General features: G+C 40.1%; 1 protein-coding gene across 1 annotated transcript in view; it reads right to left on the reverse strand.

Moving 5' to 3' along the window:
* The window catches only part of TNKS2 (tankyrase 2), a 28,810-nt gene extending 20,280 nt beyond the window's left edge, over positions 1-8,530 (reverse strand). The window contains exons 1-5 of the mRNA XM_063405646.1: positions 8,208-8,530; positions 2,947-3,171; positions 1,895-1,990; positions 1,207-1,243; positions 803-878 (exon numbers count right to left, since the gene is read on the reverse strand). Of these exons, the coding sequence (XP_063261716.1) occupies positions 803-878; positions 1,207-1,243; positions 1,895-1,990; positions 2,947-3,171; positions 8,208-8,412 (639 nt within the window). The 5' untranslated portion in view covers positions 8,413-8,530. The remainder of the gene's footprint in view (positions 1-802; positions 879-1,206; positions 1,244-1,894; positions 1,991-2,946; positions 3,172-8,207) is intronic.
* Positions 8,531-18,182: the final 9,652 nt, after the last annotated feature.

Genomic DNA, 18,182 nt, shown 5'->3' on the forward strand with positions numbered 1-18,182 from the left:
CACAGAGCAGACAGTTAACTGCTCAGTGATCTTTTCTAGCAAATGCATTCAAGCACCAGCAGCACTAAAGGCAGAGTTACGAATTAATGAGGAGAAATCTTATCCTCTGCATTTACAAACCCATCCACTGAACCAGATTTCTACAGTTCCTAGAGGATAAGCCTCATTACCAGATAAGAAAAGAGATGCATCAGTGTTTCGGAGATCCCACTATCTTACCACAAAGCCTTACAAAGGGCAAGTACCTAGACCAAAACCTGGGTGAATGAGTACAAATACTTAATGAGAAGAAGGATGCCAAAAAGTGATACTCAATAACCTGAACCTTCTGTAGGCTTGGGGGCTGAACCCAGAAGACTCAGGATTTTTCAGAATGGAGAGTTTCAACATTCTTAATGTATTTCTTTACCGTTGCTTACAGTAATGAACAGCTTGCTCCTGAAACAGGAGCAGTAACTTGCCTAAGGGTGTATGTCAAAGTGCCTGGGTGTTTCTCACTGATAGGAACAAAAATCAGTGAAAAGGCCTCACTTCTTTATCATTGCAGATATGAAGATCAAGCAGAAGTTTCAACTGAAAAGGTGTCTGTTTATTGTTCCTATACAGAAATACTTGCATAGTTCTTTTAAGATTAAAAAATGAACAAAAAACCCCTCAGCTGGCTGCTAGAGAGGTGGAATCTTATTTTCCTACACACAGCGAAGAAAATTATTTCATGTTTAACATTTTTAAAATCTGGTCAAATAATAACTGGGTCATGTAAGAGATAACTACTTTTAAACCAGGTTTTAAACAAAAATACCTTTCTGCCATCACTTGCATGACAGTTAACATTTAATGGCGTAAGAAGAGACATCATCTTTTCCTCATTTCCACTCCTGAAAAACAAGATATGAAATGAGCAGAAATAGCCTTATCCCAATTATTAGTAGCTTATTCTAGTTTTATATTTTTCACTGTGTTCACTGAAATGTTCAATGTTCAACAGATCTGAAGCAACACATTCCCTTCTGTATTGTCACCATTAAAGGGAAAACAAAAATGCATTTATGCAACTATTTTTGTAGCTTGTAGCTTCATTCACAGAAAACAGCCAAAGCTTAGCATTTAGATGGAATGCAGGCTCCAAAGACTATATATCTATATAATTATTACACAAAGTTCTGCAAATATAACTAATTCCAGTTATTTTCCAAACATACATACCTGGCACTTTCTAGGAGTTCATCTTTCTTGTATTCACCTAGAAGATAAAAGGGCTTTCTTTAGCTGTCAAATAAATGTCCATACATGGAGTTCACTACTTATCCTCTTCTTCTAAAATTTTAGAGAATGTAAGTGCTAGAAGTACTTACAAATACTCTTTTCAGTTGTTAAAGGGAGCTTTTAAAAAAGAGGAAGGCTGAGTGTTTTCACAGGCAGGTATTGACAGGACAGAGGGAAATGTGTTTAAACTAAAAGAGGAGATATTTAGACTAAATGGAGGAAATTCTTTACTCAGAGAGTAGTGAGGCACTGGAACAGGCTGCCCAGAGAAGCAGTGGATTTCCTGCCCCTGGATGTGTTTAAGGCAATGTTGGATAGGGTCTGGGCAATCTGGTCCAGTCAGTGTTGCTGCCCGTGACAGGGGGTTGGAACGACGCGATCTTTAAGGTCCCTTCCAACCTAAGCCATTCTATGATTCTAAAAATTTGAAAGTTCATTACTGAACTAAGATGACGAACTATCCAGAACACATGCCATGACTGAGATGATGAAAGCCACAAGGGAATTCTACTTAGAATTATAAACCAGAGACAAGTTAAAGTAGTACCAAAAAGACAAGCCCCAAACTACTGTGTTACACCAGTTCAACTGTTACTAGTCATAAAGAAAGCTAAAGATTATCACTTACCAGTCAGCACTGCTTTTGCAGACGGGTCTGCTAAATCCAAAGCTGTTCTTCCATCTGTGTTCCGGATGGTTGGTTCAGCACCATGCTGCAACAGTACTACAAAAATGCCAAAGTTTTCCATGAGAAAACAATTCTACAAGACAAGGTTTATGAGACATATCATTATTGTAATCTGCAAGCAGCAAAAGAAATATCCTAACTTCCTTTTTCAAATTTTTAATGTCAGCATTCTTCAATGTCATCTGTGAACAGTGTATCTGGTGAAACATGTCTAGACACATTTTAAGAGAAAAAAAGCAGATCAGAAAGAGAACAACCACAGGTTGGTAAGAGACAGTCTCAGTTGAAAGCTTGTGACTGACCCACCACAAAAACTCAGCAGCTATTTTCCATCAGCTCCAGAGCATGCTGCCCCAAATCCTGTGCTGTCCTAACCTGCAGACAGCAGTGGCAGGCTGTGCATGCTGCACTCATTCAGGCCAAACAGCTAAGGAGCTGTACAGCTCCCTAGAGCTCTTGAAGGAAATGGCAGCAAACCATAGAATCAAGAAACGTTTCTTGACTATGTGTCTAACCTTCTACCTCTTCCTTAAAGAGCTCCTCTTAAGAACTGTGTAGGTAAAACAGGCAGTCAACATAACTGAGTTCTTCCACCCTTAACTAATTTAACACAGCTGCTACACATAAGACAGAATGAATCCATTATTAAGATCACTTTTGTTCTTTCCACTGCACTATGATCAGAAGCAGAAGGCAGCATAGAGTCTAGGCTTCTCGGCTGAAGTAGAAGAGAATTCAGCTCCATCACATCACTTTAAAGCACTTTCCCCATGATGTTAATATGAACCTTTATAGGTAGACAAATATAAAAAACAGATCCAAAAACTTCTATCTTGTAACAGTGACATATGAACTGAAGTTCATTAAAGATGTTTACTTCTAGCTCTTGTATCAGCCATAGCTCCATAGAGTGGAAATGGTCTTTAAAGGGTTCCTAATTTTTTGCAGTGAAAACAAGTGAGTCAGTCACAGGAAGAGTGGGAGAAAATTACCAATGCAGACATCTGTCTTCCCCTTAATGGCAGCCTCATGAAGGGGAGTGTAATTCCAATTATCTCGAGCATTCGGATCTGCACCGTGCCGCAGGAGCAGATTGACAACTTCAGCATGGCCGAAAGAGCAAGCATTGTGAAGAGGAATAAGGCCTCCATCATCTCGTGCGTGGACATTGGCACCACTTTGAAGCAAATACTCAACTACATCCTTCCGGCCAAAACCTGGAAGAGGAAAAGGGAGAAAAGGCTTCAGGGTGGGTAAGAGAAATCCCTGTCCCAGATGTGCAGATTAAACCAACAAACTTCAGTAACAGTAACCACTCCTGGAGACAATCACAAGTGGCATGGTTTACTAAAGAAGCATTTACACTCTAAGTATGTTTCTGAAACTCTTAAAAATTAGATTAAACTCGGTAGAAAAATAATATTAAAGATTACAGAAACAACATTGATAGGATTCCCTTAAATTTCAGCTGTATCTTGCATACTTATATAATGGCAAATGAACTAGGACATCAAAGTGTATCTATATTTGCTCTACTATCTCCACATGAGGCCAGAACACTTCAGAATTTCTGCTTGTAGCCGTTATACTCATCTGGTTATGTTCCAATGGCCACCTCAAAGGTTCCATTCATGTCTGTGTGGGTCTCAGCAATTATTAGGGCAGGTAAGAGCCATATTTTAGTATCTATCAGTCTTGTGCCAAGTACGTTCTGGGAAATAACTCATGCGTGCAGGACTTGGCCTTCCTTGCATTAAACATCTGAGTTACAAACGGTTCTCCTGAACAGATCAAGATCTGGATGAGCTCTCCCCTCAGAGGGAATAACCATGAAGTTGCCAGCACCACTGATATCCAGATTGCAGCAAATTTAAACTTTGCTACAGATCACCCATAGGGTGTCCACGGTAGGTTTAAGTCCTAGCAACCATAGCCTAGAAATTATGCATATTCCTGAAAACAACACAGCATTTCAGTGACAAAGTCACCAAAGCATACGAGTGTCAGCATTTCAGTTATAATTGAACTTTCAGTTTTAGCTTAGTTGTGACTGAACCTTTTCATAGCATAGTCTCCACTGAACCTGACTTCTGTAAATCCTTCTTCTGGAGCAAGAAGCACTTTCATAATTTGGAGCTCCCAAAAACGCACTGCCATTATGAAGCAATTTCTGAATCCCCCTTGCTAAGAGAAGATCTTGGAGACAAGCTGCTTATGCCAGACAGAGAGGCCTGGACAAGCACCCAGAAGTACTTTAGTTAAATTCTCACTTTACTCCTCTTCCCTCGAAAGTCTGCTTAGGAGACACACTCACCACGGATTATTGTAATAATCATTCTATGTCAAACTTTTGAATCACAGCACGAACTTCCAGGTGTTTTCCAGGAACAGTCACAAGGCTATACTGGTGATGTATTTCTTCCAAATACAATACCAATGATACAAACCTTAGCTTACTAGCACCTTGCCTACGATAGAACCACAGAGCCTACAGCAAACTGACTTTTGAGCCTCACCACGACACCTACCCACCTTGCCTGTCCTAACAGAGAACAGGAGCTCCACACACTTGGGATGAGAACTGGATCAGACACATGGTCTGTGCAAAAACAATTTATCTGCACAGGCACAGCAAGTCATATTCACTGCACATGCATGCATATTTCTGCTGCCAAAAAAAAATATTAGTAGCTATACCCATGCAGCCTTATTGTCTGTATTACATTATATGCATCATGTTTCTCATTCTTAAATATGTTCAGCTATCCTAAGTATTAAAAATACTGTTATTTTTCTTAAATGTGTCCTGATATTTTTCTTGCTTCTTCAAGCTTTCAAAAAATTCTGTTTATAGTTTGAATATATACTTAAAACGTATTAAATTATTTTGAGAAACTACTCAAAGGAGACCATCACATATGCCAGAGTCCTGCAAACACATAATCAAAACTGTTATTTGATGACAGACTGCTTGGTATTTTCCTTTGAGTATCAAAAAATGTTCTCCAGGACTCCTGCAATTATGTTAGAAAAGACTCTGATCAAGTTCCTTGTTCAGAAGTTACATATCTGGTAGCTAAACCACTCATTCTTGCACAGAAGGCATTCCTACCCCTTGAAGCATTGATGCAATGCCATGTTTTTACAGGTAGAATTCCTCAGCAGGAATCAACATCATAATTGAAAATCAGCTGTAGTAAACCTTATTATAGGCACAGAGAATTCCCGCAGATCCCTCTATTTAATACAGAGGTTCAATCAGATACAGTTCATGAGCAATCCACAGCTCCCCTCTCAGCAAAGCCTGCATCTGTTCAGAAAGTACCCTAAGTGCAACAACACCCCTCAACTCCTGTAGCTAATTTAATGTCAATGAAATGAACTCATTTGTATCAATTTTTGTAACTTCTCTCCAGCACCGAGTGCACAGCAGGGATTCTTTACTTCCTTGGGGAAGCATCTGTACAACAGGGCACCATATATGGAAGGGAATTATTTTCCCTCTACTTTCTAAAGGATGCATGAGTGCAGAGGAAGTGGCCAAACTGCACAATGGTCTCTGCCTCTGCTGTTTTCCCTGGGAGTGGAGAGCAGGGGCTGCCTTTGCTGTCACGGAAGGCACTCACTGCCTACTCTAACAGTGCCTCTTTACCATTATCTGGATTCAGTAAAAACTATTTCAACACTTTTAAAAACCCCAACACTGTCATTTTTAAGGGATAGGGGTTTTCTTTAGCTCTTGAGCTTTTATCAAGAGACCATCGAAATGGTATCTTTCAAGTGTGCAAGGTAATGGTCTTATCCTCATGAACTCTTTGGTTTTTATTGCCAACAAGAAAGGCTGGCTACTCAGGATCTCAAGCTGACACTCTTCTACCACCTGTGACAGTCGAGCAGCTCACTGCATTTGTTCCCTGGCAAGTTCAAATTCTTAGCAGACAATTCCCAATTATTTATCATACTAGAAATGTACTATTTTAAATAGGTATTTATTAACAGTCACTGTGTGTCAAAATTGACATGCAGCTACTTTTGATGGCATAAAAAGCTAACAGAAAGAACTTAGCTCAAGTTCTTCTCCCCTAGCCTGGGTGTTCCTATTTTTTATGAATTTTAGATTGCAGGAAGGGCATTTTGGTACCTGCCAAGTCCTTAAAACCTGGTGATGAAAAACACTGACTTGAGGAAGTATATGTAGCTTATGATGGGAGATGATGGAGCCTCTGTTGTTGTGAAACGTGGTAGGCTCTTGACTAAACCTTCAGGATAACTATCACACACACAGTTGTGTAATACAAAATCTAAAGAGCAACCTCCAGCAAAACTCCAATATGTCTTACTTCTGATAATGACACATTTCTAGGTGAGAGCTTAAAGCTTTTTTTTTTAATGTATTTTCCTTCAAAATCGAGTTTACAAACTGGCACATGGAAAAAAGAAGAATTTGGTTTATTTTTTTTTATTGTTAAGTAAGATCTGGGGAAAAACTTAAAAATAGAACCCAAGTTCAGACCCAATGCCACTAAAAAAGGAAAAAAGGGTAATACAAAAATGGTGTATTTCAGCTCCAACTCCTCCACAAAAGAAGTCTTGAAACTGAATGAAACTAGTCAGAGAAGTTTTGTAATGTGTTTTCTGAGAACACCTAGACAACTAGGATAAACAAAGCAGGAATACAACAGATTTTTGCTTTTACTTCCTGGAATGTGACTCCTTTAGAGGCAAAGACAAAAGAAATGAGTATTACTCCAACTGTGAATAATAGGGGAAAGGCAAAACCAAACAAAACCAGTCAGGTCCAAGTTCAAGTACGTATGTCCAGATTTCACACAGAGCTTACTGCAGGTGGGCTGACAACAGCAGAGCTCGACCTGAGGCAGTAAAGAGAGTGCCACGGAGAAATCACACGAGTGTTTTCTGTCCCATGTTAACCACAACCTCCCAGCATCTGCTACAGGCCGGTGGAGCAGCAATTAATTTCTCTGTACCAACTCTGAAGAAGACTCGGTAATGACAAGAGTGTCTCCCATTTACAAACCAACCTGTTTAACATTAGAAATCTAATGACTACATGAACTTATGGCTATGCATTTTTTAAAGAAAAATCTTTCTATAGATCAGGAGTTATTTAAAGTGAAGACAGATCACACCTGTCCAGAGAAATAAACTAGATCATCATAGTGAATGAGAAATCTTAGCCAAAAAGCCCCAAATTAACAAAAAGCAAATAAATAAAAACAACCCTTCACTTCTCCAAAATGCTCTTAAACATACACAGTTGTTTTGAAGTTCAGAGTTTATAAATGGACAGGCAAGATTGCTGCATATAAAAAAAAAGCTACAAAAATTGTTTTCCTCTGACAGGATATTTTAAGTTGCCTCCTGAGCTTTCCTGGCGATCAAGCTTCTTGAATTTATGAAATACTGCTGTCTTGAGAAGGCTTTCAAGAACTTAGACCTCTTAAGTCTGAGTCAAGCTCTATGAACATGAGGAAAGGATACCTGAAGCAGAGCTCTTTACCAAAACAATCTAATAATGAAACAAACATCTTTGTTACTATCCACAGTGTTTAAGCTGCTGTTTGCAGCCTGTCAGCCCTGGGGTCCTACATCTAAGGCTGTAATTAAACCCGAACAACCAACATGGAAACAACAGTGACAGTCAGATCTTTGTCTGAAAAGGTGGGATACAATCTTCTGGCCTGTTGCCAGTGAATGCAGTTGTCCTGTGACGTCAGTTGTTTGCTTACTTACGTCCCGAATTGACAAAGTCCAATTGTCAGAGATAAGAACGAGAAAAGCTTAGAAACGGTGTTATCTGACAAGCACCTTCACGAGTTCAATTTTTAAAATGCACAGGCCTGCTGAAATGCATGAGAATTGTACGTGGGACATGTGTCCCTGTCAGAGCTCACGTGTCACAACACGAACAGTATAAACCTCGGTCCAGATGTGTCCTCAAAGCCAGATGAGGTTTTTTTTTAAAGGGAGGAAAAAAGATAAAGGAAATGAGCGATCAGACGCAGCTGTACCGCCCGGCGACCCCCACGGCGTGGGTGACACCGACTCGGCCCCGGGGCCGGGCAGGGCGGCGGGGCGGGGGCGATGCTCGGGGGGCGGCGGAGCGCTCGGACCCCCGCGCTGCGCCCGGCCCGGGCGGTGAGGCCCGAGCGGCCCGGCGCTCCCTGCGCTGCCCCGCGGCCCGGCCCGGCCCGGCGCCCCGGGGACCCCCCGGCTCCCCCGACCCCGGTACCTGCGGCGAAGTGCAGCGGGCTGGACTTCCTGCCCGCCGTGTCCCGGCTGTTCACGTTCTCGGGCCGCACCAGCCGCTTGACCCGCTCCACGTCCCCGTTCCTGCAGGCCTCGAACAGCTCCCGGGCCGGCTCGGCCGCCGCCGCGCCGCAGCCCGGCGCCTCAGCCAGAGCGGCCGCGCCGCCCGCGCACCTCCTCCCCGCCATGGCCGGGCCGGGCCGGGCCCCGCGCAGCCCCCGCCGCCCCTCACGGCCCGCGGGGCTCCGCACGCGCTCCCGGGCGGGCGCTGCGCCCGGCGGAGGGATCCGGGCACCGCCGGCCTGGTGCGCAGGCGCGCGCGGCGGGAGCCTCCCAGCGCCGGGCCGCGGTGCTGCGGCCCCAGCCCACAGCGCGCCCGGCCCGGCAGCGCCACAGCGCCTCAGCGCGGGGCGTGAGGGCACAGCGCGCGTCCCTGTTGGGGGGGATGAGGAGCGGAAAATAATACCGCGGCGGCCAATCGTCCCCGAAGAACAAATGTACCTTTGCTGCTTTCAGCAATTAAATGTAGAGATTTTTCTGCTCAGGGATTTTTCCCCCCTGCAAATGTGTAAGACTGCATTTTGGTGCCAATGGCTTCATGATCGTCGCACAGTTGCTCATATAGCAAAATACTGTTACTCCGAGAGAGTTGAGTACTTGCATAATAACTACGAAATGGAAATTATACAACATAAATTACATATTTCTCTTTATTAATCTCGGAAAACAGATATAACATTCGTCTGTTAGATGATTTTGCCAATTCGAGGTTTTGGAAGAGAACAGAAAGTGTCTGTCCCCCGTTCCCCCCTCTAGTAAGCCTCATCGGCTTGATGGGGAAGCCTGAGCCCAGACGGGACTGACTATAAGAGGATTGATAATTCTGAAATGTGGGGTTTTTTCACTCACACCATATTAAAATACTTTGGAAAAGGTAGTTGAATAGGGTCAGTACTTTGCTGTTGCAAATGCAGATAAGAGTAAGTCCAAACTCAATTCGTCTTGCAGACTACTGTTACATTAGGAAATTAAATGACTTAAGTACAAGGAAAAAGACCTTGCACATTTGTACAGTCTAGTTACTTCCATTCTGTCAAACATCCCTGTCCCTGAAACAAGGCAGTTGCAACCAAATTTTCTCTCCCTGGTCCATGCTAATGCCTAAACTGCACCCAGGAATTCTTCTGCAGGAGCTGTACCAGGCTGTCACCATGCTCTGGTGACAGACCAAGGTCTGATGCTTGTGTCTGTGGCCTGTTCAGTTTAGGAATTCACACACAGTCACAGTAGCAGTGTGACAGAAAAATGCAGCCAGCACAGGGCAGAAACCACATGGTTTGACAAATGTGATGCCTCGGTCCTGTGTGTTTTCTGTAATCCCAATGGCTTTTCTCTGTGTCTCCATTTCAATGTCACGCTGTGCTCAGCTTGCAGGGAATGGCCTGGCTATGGCCAGAGTCCCACACTTACATAATTCATCCCCTGCTCTGCATGGGGCCGTAATGTTCCCACATAAACTGTCATCAAATGTGGCTCATAGGCCTGCAGCCCTCTCAGACATTCCCAGCTTCTCCAAAGCATGCATGATGAGAGCTTCCCTTTCTGCCTGCAGATGCCACAGATTGAAAACAAGACCTGAAGGCTGACATTTGTATCTTTTAGTATCACCATTAGCATAGCTGGAAAAACGACACAAGCTTTTGAGTTCATGAACCCTTCTCTGGGCCTACAGCAGAAGTAGCAAATGCACTAACTTGATTGCTTTCATTTCAAAATTAAAGAAGGGACTTTGTATCTAGAAATCTGTGGAAGTGCAAAATACCTGTGTAAATACAAACACATCCTGCTCCTCAGGTCTTCTAAATAATTTTAAATCCAGAACAATATTTCACTGTTCTGCTGGAGCACAATTATAAAGAGCATGGCCTGAAATAAACTCTACATTCTCTTCACATCACTATACCCAAAAGATACTATTATTCTAAATTATCTGTAGCCTCCTTTGCCAGCACATCTTCATGATAGTTTGAGCGGGGAAGTACAGCAGGTCTTTATGAATGGAAACAATTTAAAAAATATTATACTCTAAGAGCAGGATTTAATTAGCCTCGAATTCAAGGAGGCAAAGGCTCTCAGCATATTTTAGGACTGACGTATTAATAGCCTTCACAGTGACTTTTGAGATTCATCACAAATATCCCCTCTTTTAATGTTATTTATATGTTTATTTTGTGAGAAAATAATCTATAATCTAAAATAACCTATAAAATCCAATATTTTTCTTCTTTCTTCTGTACAATAGCATTGTTAGAAAACCATAGCTGAAATATATACCAAATCTCACCCAATACAGGTGGTAGGGATTCTCCTAGAGGCAGCAGGGGGTTTGTAACCCAGCCTGAGAGGTTCAGCCATGAACAGCTCAGAAACATTTCACTGTTATTCCTTTTAGTGTAATTTGTGATATACCAATGGCCTCTACCTTTGAAATGTACTTATTCTGGTGGCATAACCTTACAAAACAGAAACATAAGTATTTTGGAAGTGTGCTCAGTTAGTTTAGAAACATGCTTGGCTGGTCACTAGAGGGCAGAAAAGGAAAGGAGATAAAAAGGAAGGGAAAAAAAGGAAAAAGTGGGGGGAAAAAAAGAAAGAGAAGAAAAATTAAAAGAAATAAAGATATTTAAAAAGAAAGAAAAAGAGGGACTCTTGGATATGGAAAGACTAAAGTAGCCTTGAAAATAAATCCTTTTCCTTTCTGCTTAGGAGATTAAGGTTTATTTATGGGGAGAGACATTGTTCATGCCAATCTATAAGGCAGTCCATCAGATTTAGGATTTTTGGCTGTCAGCCCTTCATGTTATGAGGATTTTCCAGTTCTTTCTATTTGGTCCCTGCAGTGCTTTGCCTTACTCTTGGAAGCAAAGTAAAACGCTAGAATAAATAGAATATTTCAAGTGTTCAGAAATTTAGCTTATTCCAAGAGGAGAATGGTTTTAAATTTATACCATTTGAAGTATTTCTAGATAAGACTTGGAAAAAAAGCCCAAACCAGGGATAATTATTTTGTACATCAGGAAATAATAAAACATTCCTATAAAGAAAAGGGTTTATTTTGGAGAGAAACAGAAGTGATCTGTTGTTTATTACTGAATTTCTATAACTATAAATATAAACTTTCTTAGTGCAAGCTTCTTTTTCTAAATAAAAAGATTTTAAGAAATACAGACTCACTGCAAAATCAAAGCAATACAGGCTGAACATCAGCGAATATGTGTAATGCTGGATCTTTAAAGAAACTTTCTCCCTTCTCTTTCTTATTTCATCCATCGAGTACTTTTGCTATGTCTCTTAAACAAGCAGGAACTAATTATTTTTCTCTGCCAGTTACCCATGTGTAATCAGTGGTGTTTTAGATGTACTACCTTCATTTTACCAGCAGTTGGGGGTAAAGTGTAATAATTGTAAAATGTTTTGGAGTAATAAAGGGATTAGGAAAAAAAAACAAAAAAGAAAGAAAGGAGACATGGAGATTGTGAAATGTTGAGAAAGCGAGCTTCTCAGAGAGGAGCAAGCACAAAGCCAAGAGGTCCCTCTAGGAGATGGGGATACACTGTGAGTTGTTAACAAGCTGTAATGGTAAGCCATTTAGTTATCAAAATACTGTATCTGTGTATGCAGCAACCAAGATAATGGTTCAGCAGCTTCATGACCAGCATGGTGCCAGCAGTTAGAGAAGATTCTTTTTAGTGGTAGGGAGAAGCTTGTGATCTAGACACCAGCAGTACAGATAAGTGTATGAGAGTTTATGGAAACTAGATTGCACAGAATGAAAAAGCCTTTGGTCCAGGATGCCTGTGATTTGTTTAAAATTGTTCCAGTTTTCTGTTAAAAACTGCTAGACAGAAACATGTCTAGAGGGCTTAAAGGGAGCTCTTGTTTGTTTTTCTGTAGTGCCTGGAACATTCTGGGATGACAGAGAGCTTTTTTTAAAAGTGTAGGCTCCTTGCATGCAAAGCTGAATTACATGGGGTGCCAGCATGGGAAAATGGCAGAGGCCTGGGAAGTTATTTTTTATTGGGAAGAAACCAGAAGCAGCAGAGGAGCAGTAGGGCCAAAGATCAGCACTGTCTGGGGATGCCAGCAAAACAGATTCATCTGTACCTCAAATAATATATAATATAACAATATGAAAATTCTAAAAGAAATTAAAGGCAAACCAGAATATGTGTCCAACCATGAAATTAATTTTTCAGAAGCCAGTCAAAAGAAAAAAAAATGTGGGCTAATTAGGTTATAATCTGTGTGGAACTGAGTGATATAGTAATAGGGAAAAAGCAATTCTCTTGAAAAATCATCTTAAGGGAGAGTATTTCAGAGGAGGAATCCACAAGCAGCAAGAGACTCTACATGCATTTAAATTGCAGGTCAAGTGACATTTTATTAACAAATGTTGGTATTTGTTTTCTGTCCAAATTAAAAGAAAAAAAAAATAGGCTCTGTGGCGGTTCAGACATCTTCACAATCTGTCCTGGGCATTTAACAGAAGTGTCCAGGTCCTCCAAGTAATTGACAAAGCAGGCAGGTTTCTCAGTGTTTTAATTGCCCTCTGAAGCACTGTTCCTCTTTCCACTGATGGCATAAGAAGGCTATACTTTTAATTTGGATACTTAAATTGGTTGCCTATAGTATGCAAATACCATACAGAGCAGACAATGTGAAGGAAAGCAAAGAAGAAACTAAGGGTAATGTTTTTTAAGAAAGTAGCAGTGTACCCCTCCAAATAGTCTCAAATGGACTGTCATGTTTTTATTTCAGGACAGATCTTTGAGAGGCAATTTCTCAACAATTCAAATGATGGCTTCTTGGAACAGCTAGTTCCACAGCCCCAGGGAAAAAAAAATAGGAAAATGAACAGGCTATTCTTGACTTCAGCCTAAGAAAAAGTTAGTTAGTTTAAGAAGTTTTATAGTTTCACTATGAAGTAATAATTGTCAAATCCAGTGAATTTCAGTATTTCTAATGGAAGGCTCCTGCTGAAAACTAGTCCATGGCAGTGATTCAGAAGAGGAATTGTGATGAGGAGAAGGAATGTCATTACAGTGGTATTAAAATCAGACATGAAACCATTAAAATCCTTAGACTTACTGTGAAGGATATATTTATGCAGATTTCTGAGTAACAGAAAGTAGGAAACATGTTCAAATGGTTGTTGGAGTCACACTCTAATGGTCAGAAGTTTTCAGTAAAAACCTATAAAAAGAAATACAATTTTTTCTTTTCAAAAGGAGGATTATGAGAAGTGAACACAGTTATGTATATATCCTACTAAGCATAAGTTATCATGGAGCTAAACCAACATTACAACTAGAAAATTCTCCTTTGGGAGGATTTTTCCCACACCTTAAAATTCATTGTAACCAGTAATGTCTCAAAAAGGGTAGAGTACATTTTGTGAGGGATATTCTTTGAAGACAAAAGTGCTCCATTAAGACAATTCTTATGTTCCTGCAAGCAAGGTTTAAACTCTTCATCCAAAGATATTTTTGTCTTTAGCAGAAAAATCTCATAATACTCAGATATTTACCAGGTAAAGATATTTGCATTCCCACCTGACACACTGCAAATAAATGGCTAATTCTCACTTAAGGGAAATCTATTTCATTAATTTGTTTGTGAGTCAACTGAAGACAGAATCCCTTTATCAGACCTCTGAGGTCAAAAAAAAGCAACAGAACTTCTGGTTACACCTTAAACTTACTGAAGATTTGAGTCTAACAAAAGTTAGGAAACATGGATTAGTCAGAAAATTCTAAAATAATTGTACACTTGAACAGTGTCGAAAGCAAATTACACTGTGAAAGTAAATGAAAAGCCCTCAATCTGGCAACATTTTAAGATTCTTTTACATAGGTCATTATTTTTGTATGTATTACTTGACTAAATATGTGCAAGAAAAGGAATCTTACACCACTGCCACTGATACTTTACAAAAGTCTTACTGAATTTTACACTGGCGTTTATTAAAGCATTTTAAAAGTAAAATGTCTTCAGTATCATTCTCTCTCTCTCACACACACAAAAAACCCCATTAGTAAAGCAATTTTAAAATAGAATAGTAAATTCATTGGCTTTGTTTTTTGTCAATACTATACATTTAAAGGATGGGAAAGTATTAGCAAATTAAGTATTGTTGGTTTCCATCACAGGGACATAAATGCATGGCAACATGTAATTAATTTATGTGTATACACAGCCTTTCTCTGGATTTTCTTAGCAAGAGAGAAAATTTTAAGCACTTTATTCAGCAGTTTATTCTAGGATTACTTCTGTGATCTACTTTTTTTATTCTCTAATTATTATAAGCAACTGAGATTTTTTTTCTATATAGTTTATATGAAGCCTTATAGCAGTAATTTATGTCTTTATTTGTCCATGGAAGATAATTTTTCCATTCAGTCCAGAAAATTACTGATTTTCTTCTTTTATCAAACATGTCTTGATTGTTGAAATGTTGCCTTATGGTCACTCTCAAGACCATGGGTACATAGTGGTGTGATCCAACTGCCTAAAAATAGTAAACGGTGCTAAATTTCACCTGGGAATGTGACTATTTAGCATGACACTGTGCACTTGGCCAGTGCAGCCAATGCCTAATACCTGATAAATTCCTCTTTAAATGATAATACTTTTTACTGTATAGGGTAATGCTGTGTAATGAGGAATTTAGCCATCTGGAAAATACATTTAAAAGTTTTCCTTTTCATATTTTAGAGGTTACTGAATACATTTCTTTATAATTAAAAACTAGGTCATTTTTACATCATTACATAAATGGTAACTATTGCTGCTAAGGTGAAGTTACACAAGATTTCATTTCAACAGCAAGGTTACTTGGGGTTAGAACTAAATATATCTCAGCTTCTATCTCTCTGGAATCGTTCCAGGAGCATGAATGGTCATCCTTCATTCTCTCCTTTTCAATTCTTGGCCTCATCTGGCCAGGCCCTGTGGTCTTCAAGATGAGAAATACTTAACTGAGTCTCCTACCTACTTCCCTAGAAAATTCCTGGTGGGAGCCTATTTTACTTCCAGATCTGCCTCTTGACTTGAACAACTTCAAGACTGGAAACACAGCAGCTGAGTAGAAGGTTAGACTGGTGTGGAGAAGTGAGCCTGAATAAGATCTTAAAACCTCAAAGACATTTGAAATGCTATCACTGCATGCAATATGTATGCACACAAAGCAAGGTCCCATAGGCATCTAACAGTGAGATAGCTTTTCCACATTAGGTTGCTAACTGGTTTTCTTCAGAAATTATGTCACTGTTGATCTTTCTCTGCTGTCTGGGCAGCTCATGGAGCAGAGCTACTGCTGTCATCCTCAATACTGTCCTTGCATGGAAACTATTCAGTGTGGACCAGAATAACCCTTGCAGTCCAGATGACAGGACCCAGATGTTCCTGTGGCCCTCTTAGCTTGCAAATGGAAATCCTCTGCAAAAGATAAACACTGGATACAAGTTGACCTAATTTGTATGTGATCCAAGATAATTGGTATTCCTGGAAAATAAATACGTGGAATGCATGCTAGTTACTAAGGATCTTAAATTGTAGGCAAACACTGATTTGAGTCAGTTTGACACAACAAACAAAGTCAGCTGTGCATTCAGAAGTGTGCAGAGCACTGTAGAACTGATGACAGCACATGCACAAATGGCTCAAGGGTTTTCTTCTCCATTCAGGCACTTTACACTGTAACAGTATTTTAATAATGCTATTAGGAATATAATTTTCTCTTTACGTAGCTACATCTAGTGATCCAAAGGCAGTCTCTGCTGCAGCAAAGAGCTGAGAGGCCACAGTGCAAATTTACCACAACAACTGATACATGCCTGTGTTCATTTTATCCAAGACAAAGCAAGTCCAGTAAGGAAAAATCAGAAGGTATTAGGAATCCTCCAATTTAGCCAAAAGAGCTTGTAGCAAAACAAACTTGGAATAAAATAAAATTGTACTTTTTCTGAGCAATTCTCACTTGGCATCTACTCAGAGAGTGGAAGAGAAGGAAGTTCTGGGAAATTGGATTTACCTTATAGAGGGTGTGAAGTAGAAACTGTCTTTTGCATCTAACAGCACAGTAACACCACCTTCTGGGGGAGAACTGGTCTGCTTTCTGCAGAGTCCTGTAGTTGTAGCCCACCTTGGCTAAGAGCTGAGTTAGTTATTTTTTTCTCCACATGGCCTAGTTCTGTCTAGCAAAGTATTTGAATATTTGGAGTAGTCATATTGACTTATATAGAGAGACCTGCTTATGGGAAGTTCAGTAACATGCCTAAATGCTTTGCTAATTAAGCTGGTCAACTGCCAGTCCCTTTAGGACAGGAGAAGGATCTGGAGGTTTTGCCTCTGCACTAGCAGAAGAGTGGGAGAGAAAGAAATAAATCTACTATAGATTCCCTTAGCTAACATTCCTCAGCACTGTGTTTATTTCTGGACAGATTTATAATGTACTTTGATGCTGAGCTCATAACATTCTTAAAAGGAATATTTAATAAGTCCCTGAAGAGAAGAAGCAGAAATCAGAAGATATTATGCTTCAGTATAGTAAGAAATTAAACAAGTATTCATACTACTTAACATTGTTCAAAAAAGCTATGGGAAACCATAGTGGCTAAATATAAATTATGCATTAATTGCCACCCTGAGACCACTCTCTAAAGCAACATCCTTGTCCAGCAGATGCTGACTTGGAAGCTCGGGTTAAGACACGGTATGAGCCTTATACTGCACAGGGCCACTGAGGCTGCAGGATACAAAGAGCTTGTGAGGCAGCAGGATGGATGGAGGATGGGCAGGGAGGACAGCACTGCTGTGTGAACTCCTGAAAAACAGCATTTATACAGCTATCTTGTCTTTTTATTGAGGTAATTGCCCAGTTGGGATGACAGAAAGGTTCACTGTAGGTGTGGTAAGAGTTAATTCAAGAAGGAAAAAGGAGCGAAGTAAAAGCAGATTTTCTGCAAAGTGATTATCAGAAGCACCTAAATAGTTCTGTTGGCAAAACAGAGTAGTCATAGCCTTGCTATTACTATTAGTCTGATCAGAAAGGGTGAAATCCAAGCTATGCTCCCACACAGGCCAAGCTCACAGAGTTACTGGAGATCTGTATGTATGGACAGAAGTCAGCTTGGCACAGCACTGAAGCTCCTCCTTTAGGAAAGCAGCCAGAGGAACCAGATTTAACCTTTAGTTACTGACTTATTTTGGAAATATACCTTTTCCTGACAAAGAAACAAGGAATCCAAGATTGTGTGTTTGTGATTGTGCATTTGTGCTACCAATTTTGAAATTGTCTGGTTATTGATTCTTTTAAATTTCTGATTTACACATTGTCCAGATACTTTAGACAGAAGATTTATTGGCAGGTTTTTGTGCTTTTTTTTTTTTTTTTCAGGCAAACTGCCAGTGTCCTCTTTTAAACCCCTGGTTCTGCTCTAGCTGTTCCCAGCACAAATGTGAAATCTTAGGTGACATTACACTCTTTGGACAGGGGTTCCAAATTCAAACTCTGACAAGGCTTATTATAGTCCCTCTGTGTCTATATTGGGAGGAATTGTGCAAAGTAGCCGTGCAAGTGGCTATTGCAAGAATGGCAAAGTCTAATGGTCTTTTTAATTCTGATGCCAAGCACCCTGATAAATCTTAGATCATGGTGCCATTTGGAAACCCTGCCTTCTGTCCATTGTTTAGGGAAAAAGAAGTTGAATGAAGAGAAACCACCATAAACATAATGTGGATTATGTGTCAAAAAGTTTCAAACCAGAAATTTAAAATCAGTAAAAGACATTGATTTTTTAGGGCAAAACGGTGCTTTTGTCATACTAAAAACTTCATTAGAAATATGGCTAACAAATTAAATAGTAATTCTGCATACAGGATATTTTGTACCCTGTTC

Source organism: Prinia subflava, chromosome 9, assembly GCF_021018805.1.
Source record: "Prinia subflava isolate CZ2003 ecotype Zambia chromosome 9, Cam_Psub_1.2, whole genome shotgun sequence".
In the NCBI taxonomy this organism is placed as follows: domain Eukaryota; kingdom Metazoa; phylum Chordata; class Aves; order Passeriformes; family Cisticolidae; genus Prinia; species Prinia subflava.